The following is a 15,748-nucleotide window of genomic DNA, read 5'->3' as shown; positions in this document are numbered from 1 at the left end:
AGTCCATGTCCAAAAACAATATAATATTTGCATAACAGAGATGCAGCCAAGGAGACTCACAGGTTAATATGGACATCCATCAGCCTAAATCCTTAAATTCAATGACAAGTCATAACCATGTTGGAAGCGTCACTTACCTGTTGGCAGATTTGTTTGTTTATTGTGGTCTGGTATTTCCCCTAAACTATGTGCTCTGGGTGCTCAAAGTAGTTCCTATTTATGACTTCCTCCAGGATTATTTCTTGAGTCTGTAGGCAACTTTTTCCCACGACTGCAAAGTTGATGTGGTTCATTTTTCTAAAATTTCTCCAAAATTGCAATAAAAGTGTTTCCACTACATGCCAAATGGGGTGTTCAATGTTAGAGAGTTGTTTATTCAGTTATGTCGACGTTATGGAAAACTAAACAAATTTTTTGGTTCAGATACAGGTCACATGTTTGGAAGAGGAATTCCTAAATGCAAAACACTTCATGCATCCAGAAAATACCCCACATAGATCACATAGCTTTGAATATATCTATCTATCCACACACACACACACCTATCTATCTATATGTATGAATAAATAAAATTCCCCTCTCTCCCCTGTGGGCGGTCTATCCTTCAAGCTCGAGTCCTCTACCAGAGGCCTGGGACTTAAGGGTCCTGCGCAATCCGGTGCAGTATCTTTGCTGTTCCCAGGACTGCGCTCTTCTGGACAGAGATCTCCGATGTTGTTCCTGGGATCTGCTGGAGCCACTCGCCTAGCTTGGGAGTAACCGCACCAAGTGCTTCGATTCCCACTGGGACCAGTTACCTTCGCCCCTCACATCATCTCGAGCTATTGATACTTCTCTAGCTTCTCGTGTTCCTTCTTCCTGATGTTGCTGTTATTCGGTATCGCAACATCTATCACTACACTGGGATGTCGTGCTTGGAGAAAACTCCTGAGTTTCTCTGATTGTCATCCCCTATGTAGCCAGTGTATCAGAGAAACTCATGAGAGTTTTCTCCAAGCATGACATCCCAGTGTATTTCAGACCCAGCAACACACTCAGACAAAAACTGGTTCACCCGAAAGACAAAACTCCAAAACACAAACTTAACAATGTGGTGTATGCTGTACAGTGTAGTGAGGATTGCCCAGACCTCTACATTGGAGAGACCAAACAGCCACTTCACAAGCGCATGGCACAACACAGAAGAGCCACCTCCACAGGACAAGACTCAGCAGTCCATCTGCATCTTAAGGATAAAGGACACTCTTTCGAGGATGCCAATGTTCACATTTTGGACAGAGAGGACAGATGGTTTGAAAGAGGAGTGAAAGAAGCCATCTATGTCCACTGTGAGCGACCATCTTTGAACAGAGACGGGGGTTTACGACACCAACTCTCTGCCATCTATAATCCAGTTTTGAGATCCCTTCCCAGACGCCTTTACGCCCACTCACATCCTGGGCCATCTGACCTCAGGAAATCACATGATAGGGTGGGGCCTGGTTTCACAATGAGCTCACCCGAAACCCTGGCTGATTGGGACCCACACCCGTTTTCACACCTTGGCTCATGTAATTAGGTAGAGGATCATCAGGGGGTTCTTTGTCCCTCTTTGGGGGGACACTCCCACTGGGCTTAAATCTGGGACTCTCCACCATTTGACTCTTAGAACTGAAGAAGCTTCTCGGATGAGAGGTGAAACGTCTTCAAGCAACTTAAAGAAGTCCAGATGCTTTTCTCTCCAAGCTCCTTAGACTATGATGACCTGGATGACTGAGAACCTTCACAGACATATGGTGTACTACCAGTTAATGCAGTACACCATAGTGTTTGCATCTATCCAAAAGATCGACATAGCCAATGTGACATCAGTCACTGGTTGTTGCACGACTGGCCACTGGCGAAGTTTAGACTTCGATTACTAGGCTCACTTTTCCTCCAGCACCAGGTTTTTCTCTTTGTAGAACTGGTAGTTGCTGAGAAATTGCAGTCAGGACCGCAGTGGTGACTGACACTGCCCTGTCAAAAGCAAAACTATGATAAGATCAGGTATGACCTCACTGTGACCTTAGGAGCAATGCAACGGCTTAACAAAGAAATCGATAGTGACTTTATTAGAGATGGCAGATGGGAATTTCTCAACACTCAATTGTGATGGTTCAATGCTGTGAATAGATTCATGATAATGCGCTAGCTTAAAAAAACATGGACGTTCTTAACAAACATCTGTATGCTGTTTAAATTGAACAATGCCCCTTTGAAATTATTATACATTACTGTGGATCTGTACTGTAACACATTTTCTTTTTTCAACAGTCGACAGCACACAAAGGAACTTGTCTTATCAAAATAGTTTATTTAGAGGCTTTTCTCACAAAAGCAAGACATACGTTGTCTCTAAATGTTCCCATTCCACCTCAGACTCCTCCAACAAAAAATGTGACAGAAAACATTGTTTTATCACTTAAGAGCTAAGAAAACAAAACGTTGGAATTTTTTAAAAAGCAGTACTTCACATCAATGTGGTTTATAATGATATGCTTGAAAGGTTCTGAGCTGTGAAAATGACCACTATCCTAAAACACAGCAAGGAGGCGAGGCATTGGTTAAAGAGGGAGCTGGGCCGAGTATGGATGCTTGTGAACTTGGAGATTTGTACAAAGAAACGCTCTGAGGTCCTGTGGGCTGTTGGTACCCTGTAGAGCTGAGCCAACAGTCACACCACTGCACATACAGGAAAAAGGAGAAAAAAATGCAAGAACAAGACAGTAAAAGAGATAGAAACGGCTCAGTGTTCATAGATCTATTATTCACCACACCATGAGGAAAATGCTTCCATTCTAGTGAGGGAACAAAGTGAGCAGCAGGTAAACACAGTACCCCTTTACTATCCTGTCTCTGCATTATGAAGTCTAAACATATTGCACTCCATTCCTGAGACGTCCCTTTCCTTGCCAAATGCCCAGATGACCTCTTCTATTTGTGAGGTAATATGTGGCTGAGACATTAAAAGGATTTTAACGGGAGCAAACTCGGGAACATGGAAGTGATCAATGTTCGAAAAATGAAGCAGAGCCCATCAAGCCCAAGGTGGTTTTTGTGGCAATTACTTCCTGTTCACTCACACAACAGCCTTTATAACCAAACCATACAACATTTTTACATGTCCATTGGAGATTTGAGAAAAAACAAAACAAAAAACAGTCCACCCTGTGACCCTCATGGTTGCCCAGGCAGACTTTGCATGTGGATGAACAGGTTAGGGCTGTGCTGCCATTTATTTGGCAGGAATCTTTGCTCGTTTACGGGCGATGGCATCTTCCACAGCCTTCAGCTGTTTCAGAAGCTCCTCGCGCCGGGACAGCGTATTGCTGGGTTTGCTAGAACCCGATCCGGCACCCGATGCTGGACTCGGTGTGACCAGCTTGGCCGATGGAGCTGCTGGGCTTTTCCCAGATGATTTGGGAGGTGGAGACAGAGGACGTTTTCTAAGAAGACAGACAGAGTTAAGCGTTATAATTACCAGCCAAGTGCAAATGAGAATACATGACTAAAAACAGGAAAAGAATGTCTGAGAGCCATTCCCTGCATTCACTACTTCCACTGCTGAATCAGCCTTTGTTTAACAACACTTAAGTTAGATGACAGCACACATCATATCTTCTGTTTTAAACGGGATGTTATGTTGATTCATCAACTATTATAAACCCATTCAGTGTTTATCTACATCTGGGTCTGTTTTAACTGTTAAACTCTTTAATCCTAGTTGTTAAAGCTAGTTATCCACTAACTTTAGTTATAACTAGATCCCTGCGAGTTTCAATAAGTTCAATATAAAACTTTGTCAGCTTTAAAGTAATTACATACAATTCTTAATATCACATATTTAATAGGTTAAATATAGAATCAACCAACCAAAATCAGCCATCTATGAATTAATCTTTTAACATTACAATGATTCAAATACTTTTTAGTCTTTAGACTGCTAACCAAAGTAAAGCAGTTTAAGCAGTAATTGTGAGCTAAAAAAAGGAAAACGCAAACAAAAAAAAAACCTCTATTTGCATATCAGTCAATGACAAGCAGAAACAATTCTCAGTTTTCAGAAACTAGAAGCAGTTTTGTGGAAGCTTTTTTTCCATTTCTGGTTAACTGTGCAGATTGAAAACAGCACCTGCTGAGCATCTAATGAACTGTTGACACTGTCCCTGAACCATTTTAAAAATCTTTTGATCAAAAGCCTTTTGGTAAATTAGACTACTGAACAATGTTGATATTGTTTATGATACTGGCCTTTCAGTTAATTAAACAATTACTACTATTCAGGTATACAAAAGTTTAACAATGCCTATAGCATAGTACAGTATTTGATGCTTATTCACCACATAGTAAAAATGATTACCTTTTGCATTTGGGACTGTTGGTCAGACAAAACAAGGAAATGGAAATTGTCCCTTTGATCTCTCGATTTTCACAAGTCTGTTCAGAGTTTCACTAAGGCAATTCCCTGGCCCCAACATAACCCTCTCTGTTATTTCTAACTCATGTGTGTCTGCTGACATGCCTCAATTTTGCTCATCAGCTACTGCAGGCTAAAATAGTTAACTAGTGTATATGACCCAGGTTAACCTTGCTGTGTAGCTGGTAAAGTAAACATTACTATCTCTTCATGTTGGAAAAAAACAAACAAACTTGCCACTGTCTCTTCTTTTTGAACTTTCCTATTTCCAAAACCAGGAAACAACCTAACGGGAACATTTATACTGGATGTCCAAAGTGGTATGACATGAATCCATACATTATTCATAATGGAAGTCACAATGAGAGTTTCATGGTGGACAAAACAAATTGTTATTTCAATTCTCTCATTGGTTCTGCCTCTGTGTTCAGTACAGTTCAGTACAAAACAGGATGCTTGATAACACAACGGAATTATTTCATAGAGGGGATTTTGCACAAGAGACAATGCATTCTACAACACGTGCAGGGAAGGTTAACTATCTGTGGCCTGTTCCTCATTTTGGCTTATGAAGTTTGCCAGACCACATGACATGACAGACATGTGTTTGGCCTGAGTCACCATGATCACTGCTGCCTATACAGAGGCTGTACAACATAGAGAAAGGTGATTTAAGAAATTCCACAGTTCTAGCTGAATGTCTTTGTCTTCAGTGAAGGTTTAAAAACCACAGGCCTTCAGCAACAATAAGCCACCAACCTGTCTCCCTGTGGGGGCATGGGTCGCCCTCTGGGTCGATCTATTCGAGGAGAAAGTGGGAGTCGGCCAGGTATCCTCTTATCGCGGCCTAAAAAACACCAGATTAAGAGATAATGAGGCAGACGGACTAAACTACATTTAAGCTTTTCATATGAAAACAGTAGGGGTGCAACGATACACAAAATTGATGGTTCGGTTCGATACTTTGGTGCCACGGTTCGATATTTTTTCAATACAAAAAAAAATGTTCACGCCTTTTTAATTTGTCATTTATTAAAATTATAAATATATATTTTAACTCAAAAGTACAGTTTTTAAATTTAATGTTGCTGAAACAACAAAGTAATAAAAAAAATAAATCTGTCTGATCGAGAAATCACTCATCTTTGGAAAAGAGAGTTTATTACAGAGAAATGTCTCTTTCCAAAATAAAAGCTATACTATATGCTTCTTCTGGGCTATATTCTCAGCAGCATATTAAACATATCAGGTCCCCATAAGGAGAATCATGTGCTAACGGCTGTCTAAATGACTAAGGTAAAGTTTGTAGCATGCATGCTTGTTGTTTTTGTCTGCTTCCACTTGTCTTTGCACTAGGGTGATGTCAGAGTAAATGTGCAGTCATATTCGTTGTGTTCTCACTAGTGCTGTCAGCGTTAATCTGAAATGACGTTAACGCCACAACACGGCAAATCTCTGTTAACGTGTTACCGCGAATCACCCCGTGCGTGGGGCTGGACGGCGTCAACACGTTAACGAGCTAACTGCGCTAACACACTAGTTCCCACCCATGTAATTGAGCATTGCGTGGCACATCCAACATACTGTTTTACTTTAGTCCATGAGCTTACCTTCAGGGTCATACGTCACATGAAGACCAAAACAGTTCCAAAGGCCAGATCTGAATGAGGGTGGGGGAGGTTCAATTTGCCATGTTGCAACGAGCTTAGCTACTGACTTGCTAGCTTGTGCTGCGCTCAGTGGATCTGCGCTCGACAATGCAGCCTAGGCGGAGTAGTCGAACGCAGATCCACTGAGCGCTCAACACAGACAGCATCGACAGAAGAAAAGTTGCTAAAATAAATAAAAAAATGTTGTATTGTTCATACATATGCGTACCGAACCGAAAGCACTGTATCGAACGGTTCAATATCGATACGAATATCGTTGCACCCCTAGAAAACAGGTGCAATTTTCTGGAGCTAATAATGACTGGGCATTCGGGGGGATGTGCAACGATGTGTCTTGTCCTGACTGTTAGATGGTGAACCAGCCCGGCATTCCAAAAGCACCTTCATGCCCATTACTTCTAATGGAGGTCCCTTTTGAGTGTATGGACCTCATTGGGCCATTTCACCAGAGCGCACAAATCATGGACTTTAAAATCTTATTCGGTTGCTCCACCAACCCGTCAGTCTGAGGGTGATAGACGCTGGTCCAAAGAGATTTAATGCCCAATAATTCGTATTGTTCTTTTAGTGTGAGAGACATGAACAGTGTGCCCTGGTCAGTCAGTATCTCGGGGAGATGACCTGAAAACTGAGCTTGCACTACACTCTTTAAAGAAATGGTGCGCAGCGGCACTGCTTCGGGATATCACATTGCACCAAAACTAATACAACGCTAATACAAAGATTTTAAAGTCCATGATTCGTAATTTCATTCATGAAGGATGAACGCAATTGGAATCGCTGGTTAGACCCTCTGTTGTTTACAGGTTCCCCAGTTAATGTTTGGAGTTTTATACCAAATTGAAGAAAACTGGAAGGAAGGAATGAAATTCAGTATGTTCTGGACCTGAGAGCAAAGCTAGACACACTGAGTAGGTTTTCCTGGGAGAATTTGCTCCAGGCGCAGGAATGTTGGCAGCTCCTGTACAACAGAGGGGCTAGGCTCAGGCAAATTTCCGTGGGAGACAAAGTGCTTCTATTTAGTCAGTCATGTTTCTCACCTTTGTCTGGAGACATAGCCATTCTTTTGTTGAGGGGGGAACCTGGCCTGTCTTTGTCTCCAGGCAGGTACCGCTTCCTGTTGCCTTTGTCTCCCTGCTGCTGAAATTGAACAATTCAAACATTCAGGAAAAATTACAGAAATGCAAGAAATGGGTCCATACTGGAATGGAAATCAAGCTCAAGTAAAGAGTCAAGTTGTCTATTGTTTCATGCAAAAATGCAAATAAACTTGCTGAGATGACACTTGCTGGGAGCATAGATACTCTCTATCAGATACAAGAGGAGTGATTGAAGTTGATCAAATTTTTAGGTTAGTTCCTTATTAAGAATGAAATTTGTTTAAAATATTTTCATTAATTTATTCTAATTTTAGGATTTAAACCACAGGCCCAAAAGTGCCACTACTTACATTACGGTTGGAGAAAAATCAGTGTGTTCAAAATGTAAATTTTAGGGTAAATGTGGAGCTCTTCAGTGTGCAGGCTGCAGATCTTTGGCTTTTAAAGAGTTGTTTCAATTCTTCTGATGAGTTTCAGCCAGGATTTAATTCATCATAGCACAGAAACAGCACTAGTGAAGGTTACTAATCTTATGGCCTCTGACAATGGACCGGTCTGTGCTTGGTTTCACAGTACCACCTGACACCACTGAACATTATACTTTGGAGACTGTAACAGACAGTGAATTAATTCAATATTTATTTATTTTTGCGTATTTGTTAGAAACATTTTTTTTTTTTTTCCTTGAACTGCATACTGTGAAGATGAACGTACTTTCTTCTGTTTGGTTACAATTGGCAATGAGGTGCATTCAGTGTGTCTCTGTTAGTTTGAGTTTCCATGTAAAACGTGATAAAACAGGAATTTATGTATGTACACTCGTATTTGCTGCGTTAATCTTGGTAACAATGTTTTTTTTTTTTAAACCATGTCTCACGTGATGGTGTAAATCATTTTATTTTCACTGAGTATGTGAGACAGGCTAAAAGAACATGATTGTTTTATGCTTAGGAAACTTGAGATTTCTAAATACAGTTGCTTTCATTTTTTTTGTCCTCACAATAACAATGCTGAGTGATCCTGTTGGTGAGCTTGGAATAACTGATCTGTAAACAAAGAACTTCTCCTTGTGGTAACTAATGGCAGTAACAGAGACTATAATACACCATTTGGTTTAATGGTAATGCATTCCACCAGCTTGAATCATCATTTTTTAGATAGATTCCAGTCTGTAAGCATACTGCTTTTTCTTAAACTCAAAAGCTAAGTGACAAGTTGGTCAAGATTCTTTTCACGCTGTACATACTTTCCTTATACATTTTTAATTAAAAATATTGTATACATTCCATTTATGATGGAGATGACACCCAGTTATGTTTATCAAGCCAGATGCCACACTGATAAAGGTTATAGTTGGGCCTGGATCAGGCGACCCTAAACCATCTATTAGTTATGCTGCAAAAGGTTTGTGTTGTTGGTGAATCTCCATGATTCACAGAGTCATGATGTCTATTGTGTTGATGCTAGTATGGATTGTCAGAGTGCGTCAATAGAGGCTAATTTTCACTTGTATAGATGTCAGAAAGTACATTTTCTTTAAGGACTTATTATTTTGAACATTAAAGGTTCACAAAAAGCCATTAGAAACAAAAAAGGTGAGGTTTTCTGATTGAGATAACCAGACTCCTTTAAATGTAAGAAAGCAGAATATTAACCTTGTTAAGCAGGGTGAGCTTGATGTCTCTGTGGGAACTTGAACTGCCATAGTTTCCAGGGGGGCCCATGGTGCCAGGTGGAGGATGTACTGGGTGCCCCCCCCTGTTACCAGGCCCTGCTCTGGGCAAGGGATTTCCTTCTCTGGGTGGGGGACCAGACTGGTCAATCTTTCTTCGATCTTCTCTGAAGGGTTCATCCTTTTTCGATGGTCTTTCTTTAATGATGAAAAAAGAAATATGAGAATGTCATGTGTGCAGACCCAATGTCTGATTGAAACACATGAGGACTTACACGTAAGCTCCCAGTTTATCAAACCCCACTGAGCAGTCCTTCCCATTAAATCTAACCTCTCTTCTGCCTCTCCTGCAATGTCTTTCTTATCTTTCTCCATCTCTGAGTGATTAGTGGAAGCTAGCTAGCTTTCTTTTCTCCCTCTGTGAAATATAGCAGCTAGACCTTTAGCTAGCAGTACACTGTGCGACAAACTGCACACAAACAGTTTGTGTGTTTGCTGATGTTTGTTGAGCTAATTGCTGCTCTTCAGTAGCACTAGCTAGATGCTGAAGTACCACAACCGCAATTTACGGAAAGAGCTGTCTCTATTATCTGAGGTGGCAGACGTCTTTTAACTCATTCACTGCCATTGACGTCTATAGCCGTCAATTGCAGTGAATGAGTCAATGGGTTTAACTCATTCACTGCCAATGGCTGGCAGTGAATGAGTTAATATCTGTCAGACAATGCTCAGGATTTTCCTACAACCTGTTGTGGCTAGTGCTATATCCTCTATGCCAGGGGTTGGCAACCCTGGGCATGTGTGCCACAGCTGGCATGCAAAGGGTTAACTGATGGCACGACCATAGCTGGACTGGCCATCAGGCATACCGGGCATTTACCCGGGGGGCCCATCGTGATTTTTTGTTTTTACGGGCCGATGTTTTTTGTTTTTTTTGTAACGTACAAACAATGAAAGATAACTCAGTTGTTTGGTGGTGGCTATGGTGGAGCTTTCACAGAGGCCAGCAGGTGGATGAGGGAAAGGGGAGGCAGGAGGAGAGCCCTGAGGCAGCCGCCGGTCCGAGTATCAGGTGAACTAAACTTCAGGTAAGAAGTTATGACCTGCAGTCTATCTGTGTCAGATATAAACCAAGTTTAGCTGGAGTTTATTTTTGTTGTGCTGACTTTTTACAGTCAGTTACAATAACTCATATCGCGTACTAGCTAGCATGACAGAGTTTCTATACAGCTGGGTGGGTGCTATGATGTTACTGATGTTGAACTTTATTTTAGTCACAAGGTTAGTTATTAGAGTTGCCAACCTTTCTGTAAAAAACGGAATCGTCCCGTATTCAGAGAAAATATTACGCGTTTCGTATTGAGGTGAGAAGGAACACAGTTTGTCCCGGACTTCAAGACACAAAGCTGGAGTTATTCTGTGTCTTTGCTGCACAGCTGCCTCGTCTTCTCTCATCCTCTCCCCCTCTCTCTCCTGTTGCTACTTCAATCATGACACTGATCAGTGATCAGCTGATCGGCTTTTCTGTCTTGTTTTTTTTAATCACCCACTTTGCGCTAGAAAGAGGAAACTGCCGGATGTCGCGCTAAACAACAGCAGCACGTTTAAGCTTGATCAGTTGTTGTTAGAATTTATTTAATATTAATTTCTAGTATCAGCTGATGTTTGCTGGAGCCACAGCTGTAAAAGCTGCTGGTCATGATACCAGTTTGGTTATCTGGTGAGAGGGAAACATGAAGATGAAACCAGGAGATGTCCTTACTGAATCATCAGAGCTGTGATGGAGAAACAGGTTTACCTTTTAGGTGACATGAATGAGTTGAAGGGAAGTTATGAACTCTTTCTGAGAGACAAATAACACCAGGATCCTTTTCTAAGTAGCTGACAGCTGGTAACTGTGCAGGGGCGGGTCTAGCAAAGTTTTGCCAGGTAGGGCATTAACAGGGAAAGGGGGGCACGAAGAAATACGTTTCTTTCTTATTCTCATTTAAAATGTCTAGCTTTTAATAAATGATGATCAGAATCTTACAACCAAAGTTTTCGTGATGATGATGTAAAATGTATAGAAATCACACATATACCAACAAGACTACATCACTGTCACAACAGTGTTTGTTTTCATTCAAAGGCTTTATGGCTTTTCCTATAATACCTGGTGGGCCGGTCTCTAGTCAAAATGCCCGGGCCGATTTTTTGTCCCAGTCCTGGGCACGACACGCAGTGAATTAATCTGAGAGGGTGCATTAAAAAAAATAAATGGCGGTGCACATCGCAAATTAGCTCGCATAGACACATTAGTTGTGCTGCTTCTTAATGATGGTATCTTAGCTAACAACCCCAACTACCAGATTCAACTTGTAATTGGCTAAAAATAACTTAGCCTACCGGTGAGAGGGACGTTGCTAGCTGGCAGTTTTTTCAAGCGATGTTGAAATTTCCACATTCCGACACTTCAAATGCTTCAGGAGCTGTTTGCTCAGCGCAGCATCAGCACCACGGAAATACACGGATACAGCCAAAGACTTGAGACAGAATTCACAATGCGTTTTCGGGACTTTCAGGTGTATGGACCAATGTTTTCTTTTCTGATCAAACCAGAAAGCTTTAATGAGCAGCTGGATTTGACTCGCATTAACTGGCTGGACACAGAGGACATCGAAATGCAGCTGATTGAACTGAAAAGCTCGACTCTGTGGGTCAAGATTTGCAGAACTACGAACACAGCTGGAATCTACAGCTGTGCATGTTCATGGAGCTGCATTTTCACCTGCTGTGCATCACTACCTAACAAGTTTAACTGTCTTCAGAACATTGCAGAGGCCCTATTGACAGTATTTGGCTCTACATGTCTGTGTGAGCAGATTTTCTCTCACATGACTGTCCTCAGGTAGCCGTCTGAATGGTGGACACTCAGTGACCTATTTCTCTGAGTGGGAGACCAGAGATCACATTAACATGTGTATCCCTGTATTAACAAACATGCCATATTGGCCCAGTTTATTTTTCTTATCATTATTGTGAGGAGACCATAAATAGCATTTGCACTTTCTGTTGTATTTGCTGTTATGGAGTTCTTGTTATGGATAAAAATTGTCTTTTTGTGTTTCAGAATAGCTGATAACTATTCGATGATAGCTGCCAACATCTGCAAACAAATACATTTGTATAAAGTTGTTCTATATAGTGTGTAACTGTTAATATAGAGCATTATTAAATTTATTACTAATGCAATCATATTGACTTGTAGATGGCACTCATCATCAGAAAGGTTGCCGACCCCTGCTCTATGCTGTTGCAATGCTGGGGAAGCAGGTTGAGGGGTCACAGATGCCAACAGACTCATTAAACTGATCCACAAGGCCACTAGCATTGTGCGGATGGAGCTAGGGTTTCACAAGATGATGTCATAGAGGTGGATGTTGTACAAGATAAGGACAATGCTAGACAAAGAGACTAAGATGACCTAAATGTGCATCACAGCGTCATAGGAAATAATTTCTGCCTGTAGAAATACACGCCCATAATAGGTGAGTGTACTTCCTTTTTACCTTGACTGTGTTCAACTAAATCTTTTGTCTCCTTTCAACCATAGTGTTTGTTCTGGCCTCATCTCTCTGTGCTCTCCTTCTTTCCCTCACCCCCCAACTGGTTTCAGCAAATGGCTGCCCCTCCCCGAGCTTGTGTTCTGCTTGGGGATTGTGTCACTGGGGTTTTTCTGCCATTACAGGTCTTTGCACCAGACTGTTGTGAGGAACTGTCAGCTACATAAAAGTGAACTGAATTCATTAATTCCAGTTGTATTTAGTAGTAAACCATTTTTTAACGTTAAGACCAACTGTTTCAGATTTAATTTCGAGCTGTTAGATTAAATAAAATTATACTTAACAAACCTTGCTTAAAATTAGACGTATGAATATGGGCTACGTAAAACTGAGAAAGGTCAAACTTTGGGAAGAAATTGGGGTTGAAAAGAATCAATCTGTTATGTCCAGCAACACTACATTTATGTTTGCATGATAGGCTGTTGGGTCCTGTGTTCCAGTTGAATGGGTGTTAGGTGGCTTGTACTAACCCCTATTCTTGTCTCTTCCATGTGGGGACCGATCGCGTGGAGGCCCTCGCTCCTTGCGAGGGTGATTTGGTGTGGGTGAGCGTGAGCTGGCAGAGGATACTGGGCTGGCCAGGTCGGCATACATGTCATCTGAGTCTGCACTGCGTACAGAGCTGCTGCTGGATGACGCTGATGACACAGACGACACGCTGCTCACACTAAGTGATCTGCAACAAGAATTGACAGGTTGCCCCGTGAATACACAAAACACCATACCCAAACACAAAATACAAAGCTTGAACAACAACTGTCATACCTGGATTTTCTGTAGGATTTTCCAAGAGAGGCAGAGCATGAAAGCAAGAGAAGAGAAAATATAAATTACTGAAATATAAATTACTGATATTAGGTTGCATTGCGAGTAAATACAGATCAATAAGGGCCAAGGCAACAGATAAATAAGATATGATAGTAATAATAGTACTCAACTCTTAACTGGCAAAATGCAGTACTCAGGACAATGACTGTGAATAAGTACCTGGATTTCCTGGATCCAGAGTGTGATCTTGAGAGGGTGTTGGATGAGGATCTAGATCTGGAGCTGGAACCAGTATAACTGCTACCACTTTCACTAATACTCCCACTCATAGTTCTCCTGCAGCACATACAGAGACAGAGCTAAGAATGCAAAAAGGTTTTGTTTTTTTCTAAATAAACGAAAACCAGAGTAAGACAGGAATTTATTCAGTAGCTTTCACACAAGCAGATCATCACCAAAAAAAGAAACCTGAAGGAGAGTACATGCTAGTACATCTAATTTATTATTGACAAATGTTCTCTTGTTAATGTTCATTCTGGGAGCCTTATCAAGTCACCACCCTCATTATCATCAAATAAATCATTGCTCATTGATGTATTTTTCTAACTAACATGCTGGATAATCATATTTGCAAATGATGTCAGTGTAGCTGCTGTCAATCGAAGCTCCCAAAATGAAGACCAAAAGTAATTTTTCAATGAGATTTTAAGGATTTCTGTGAGCAAGTTTTAACATTTTTGTGCGCAGAGTTAGGATGGAATGGCACAATGTACAGTGCGAGCTGAAATGATCAGAACTGATTATAATGCAGAAGTCTAAGCCCATTTTAAAGGAAAATAGCTTTTAGTGTGACTGTTTTTAATGTTGCTAATAAGGGTTATAGAAAGCAGACTAATCCTCTAGAACAGGGATGTCAAACTCATTTTACACCATGGGCCACTTACAACTCAGTTTGATCTCAACTGGGCTGGACCAGTGAAAACTTTTATGAAGAAGTTGAACTACACATATAATCCCTGAGATATCTAATATACGAAAAAGTGCAATTTCAACAGTACATCTCAGTTTTTCAACATGATAAAGAAATGCTGTTTTTTAAGATAAATGAAAGAAACCTGTCAGTGACTCTTTGGACTTAGATTGTAATAAATAAATGTGTAAAATTCCAGTGAAGGTTCTGGTAGTTTATTCTTGTAATGATAAAACAAAGGTTCTGTTAATTCACATAGAATTTCCTTGTGTTAATATTATTATTACTTTACAACAAACAAAAATGTATGAATGACCATTAACAAGGTCTTTATCAGTAGGAAAAGCTGTAAAACCTGTGAAAATGGAGTCAAGGTTATAATTGGCCATTTTTGACATTTATATTTCACCTTTAAAAACTGTTGCCTCGCCTTGTTTGCTGTCACTCTTTTCAGCACAACCTCATAGCTGACTTTTTAGGGGTTTTTTTCTTCTTCTTTCATTTTGACATACTGTTTTAGCACAATGGACATAACATCAACAAAAATGTATCAGTTGGAACATGAGTTCTTTCTGAGCTAAATAGGTGGACACAATTATCTTGCTACTATCTCCCTACTAAAAGTCAACACTGGACAATGTTTGGCTCTTAAACAGCAAATCTTATTCCTCTGCATCACTTTTTCCCTCGTCAAATAAAACCAAAATGCTGTAAAATGCAGTGCAAGTACGGCTGCAGTTACTGATTACGTTTTGTGAGCGTATTCTACTGATTATTCCATTGATTAATTGGATAAGAAATACTTCCTAAATAATAGTAATAACAATAAATAGTATTCATATAAATAATATATTCAATATTATTTAATATTCGATAATGAGCAATAATAGATATTCACCAGAGAAAAGTCATAGGTCTTTCAAAATGAACTGGTCATTGCTTTGTATTTTAGAAATTGAGTGAGCATTTTAGAAATTAAAAGATTTTAAAGACAAAGGCAAAAAAAAAGAAAAAGAAAAGCGCACATGCAATTTAAACTAACGCATTAAAAAAATTGCCTATGCTCTGTCTTTAATTGGAGGTAAAAAGAGTTTTGACAGTATCACATCTCCTGGATGAGGTGGATTTGGTGTATGCTTGGCACCACTTTACTTGTGTGGGTAAGGAGGCGACCACACGCCACATGACCGGAGAGCAGCAGCCGAGTCCTTCCCATACAGTAGGATACAATATGAGACCACCTTTAGCTTTTCTGTTCCATAAATACACTACTTAAAGCGTAGTCACTTACAAGTGATACAAGCAAAAATGAAGTGGTGGAGTCATAGCAAATGCTGTATGGTACAGTCTGTACAAGACGTCTTTGTGACAATTTTGGTAATTAGATTCTAGTAATGCCTTTTTAGTCCTGTACTGAGAACCAGTTAGTGAATATCTGTGAGTATAGCCCCTTTTCCATTAGTACGGATTGACTCGCCACAGTTTTCGGGGGTTTCCATTAGGTTATAGTACCAGGTTCTAAAATGGT

The 15,748-nt window shown here is 40.5% G+C and overlaps 1 protein-coding gene across 1 annotated transcript in view; it reads right to left on the bottom strand.

The window, feature by feature from the left end:
- Positions 1 to 2,311: 2,311 nt before the first annotated feature.
- zc3h18 (zinc finger CCCH-type containing 18) overlaps positions 2,312 to 15,748 on the bottom strand; it is a 59,081-nt gene continuing 45,644 nt past the window's right edge. The window contains exons 14-20 of the mRNA XM_085462797.1: positions 13,470 to 13,586; positions 13,248 to 13,256; positions 12,953 to 13,158; positions 8,864 to 9,078; positions 7,149 to 7,248; positions 5,198 to 5,285; positions 2,312 to 3,467 (exon numbers count right to left, since the gene is read on the bottom strand). Coding sequence (XP_085318923.1) covers positions 3,257 to 3,467; positions 5,198 to 5,285; positions 7,149 to 7,248; positions 8,864 to 9,078; positions 12,953 to 13,158; positions 13,248 to 13,256; positions 13,470 to 13,586 — 946 coding nt within the window. The 3' untranslated portion in view covers positions 2,312 to 3,256. The remainder of the gene's footprint in view (positions 3,468 to 5,197; positions 5,286 to 7,148; positions 7,249 to 8,863; positions 9,079 to 12,952; positions 13,159 to 13,247; positions 13,257 to 13,469; positions 13,587 to 15,748) is intronic.

Source organism: Copadichromis virginalis, linkage group LG7, assembly GCF_057382275.1.
Source record: "Copadichromis virginalis isolate Kocher_CV1m ecotype Utaka linkage group LG7, C_Virginalis_male_GT1.1, whole genome shotgun sequence".
NCBI classification, from domain to species: domain Eukaryota; kingdom Metazoa; phylum Chordata; class Actinopteri; order Cichliformes; family Cichlidae; genus Copadichromis; species Copadichromis virginalis.
This window is presented reverse-complemented; position numbering and strand designations above follow the sequence as displayed.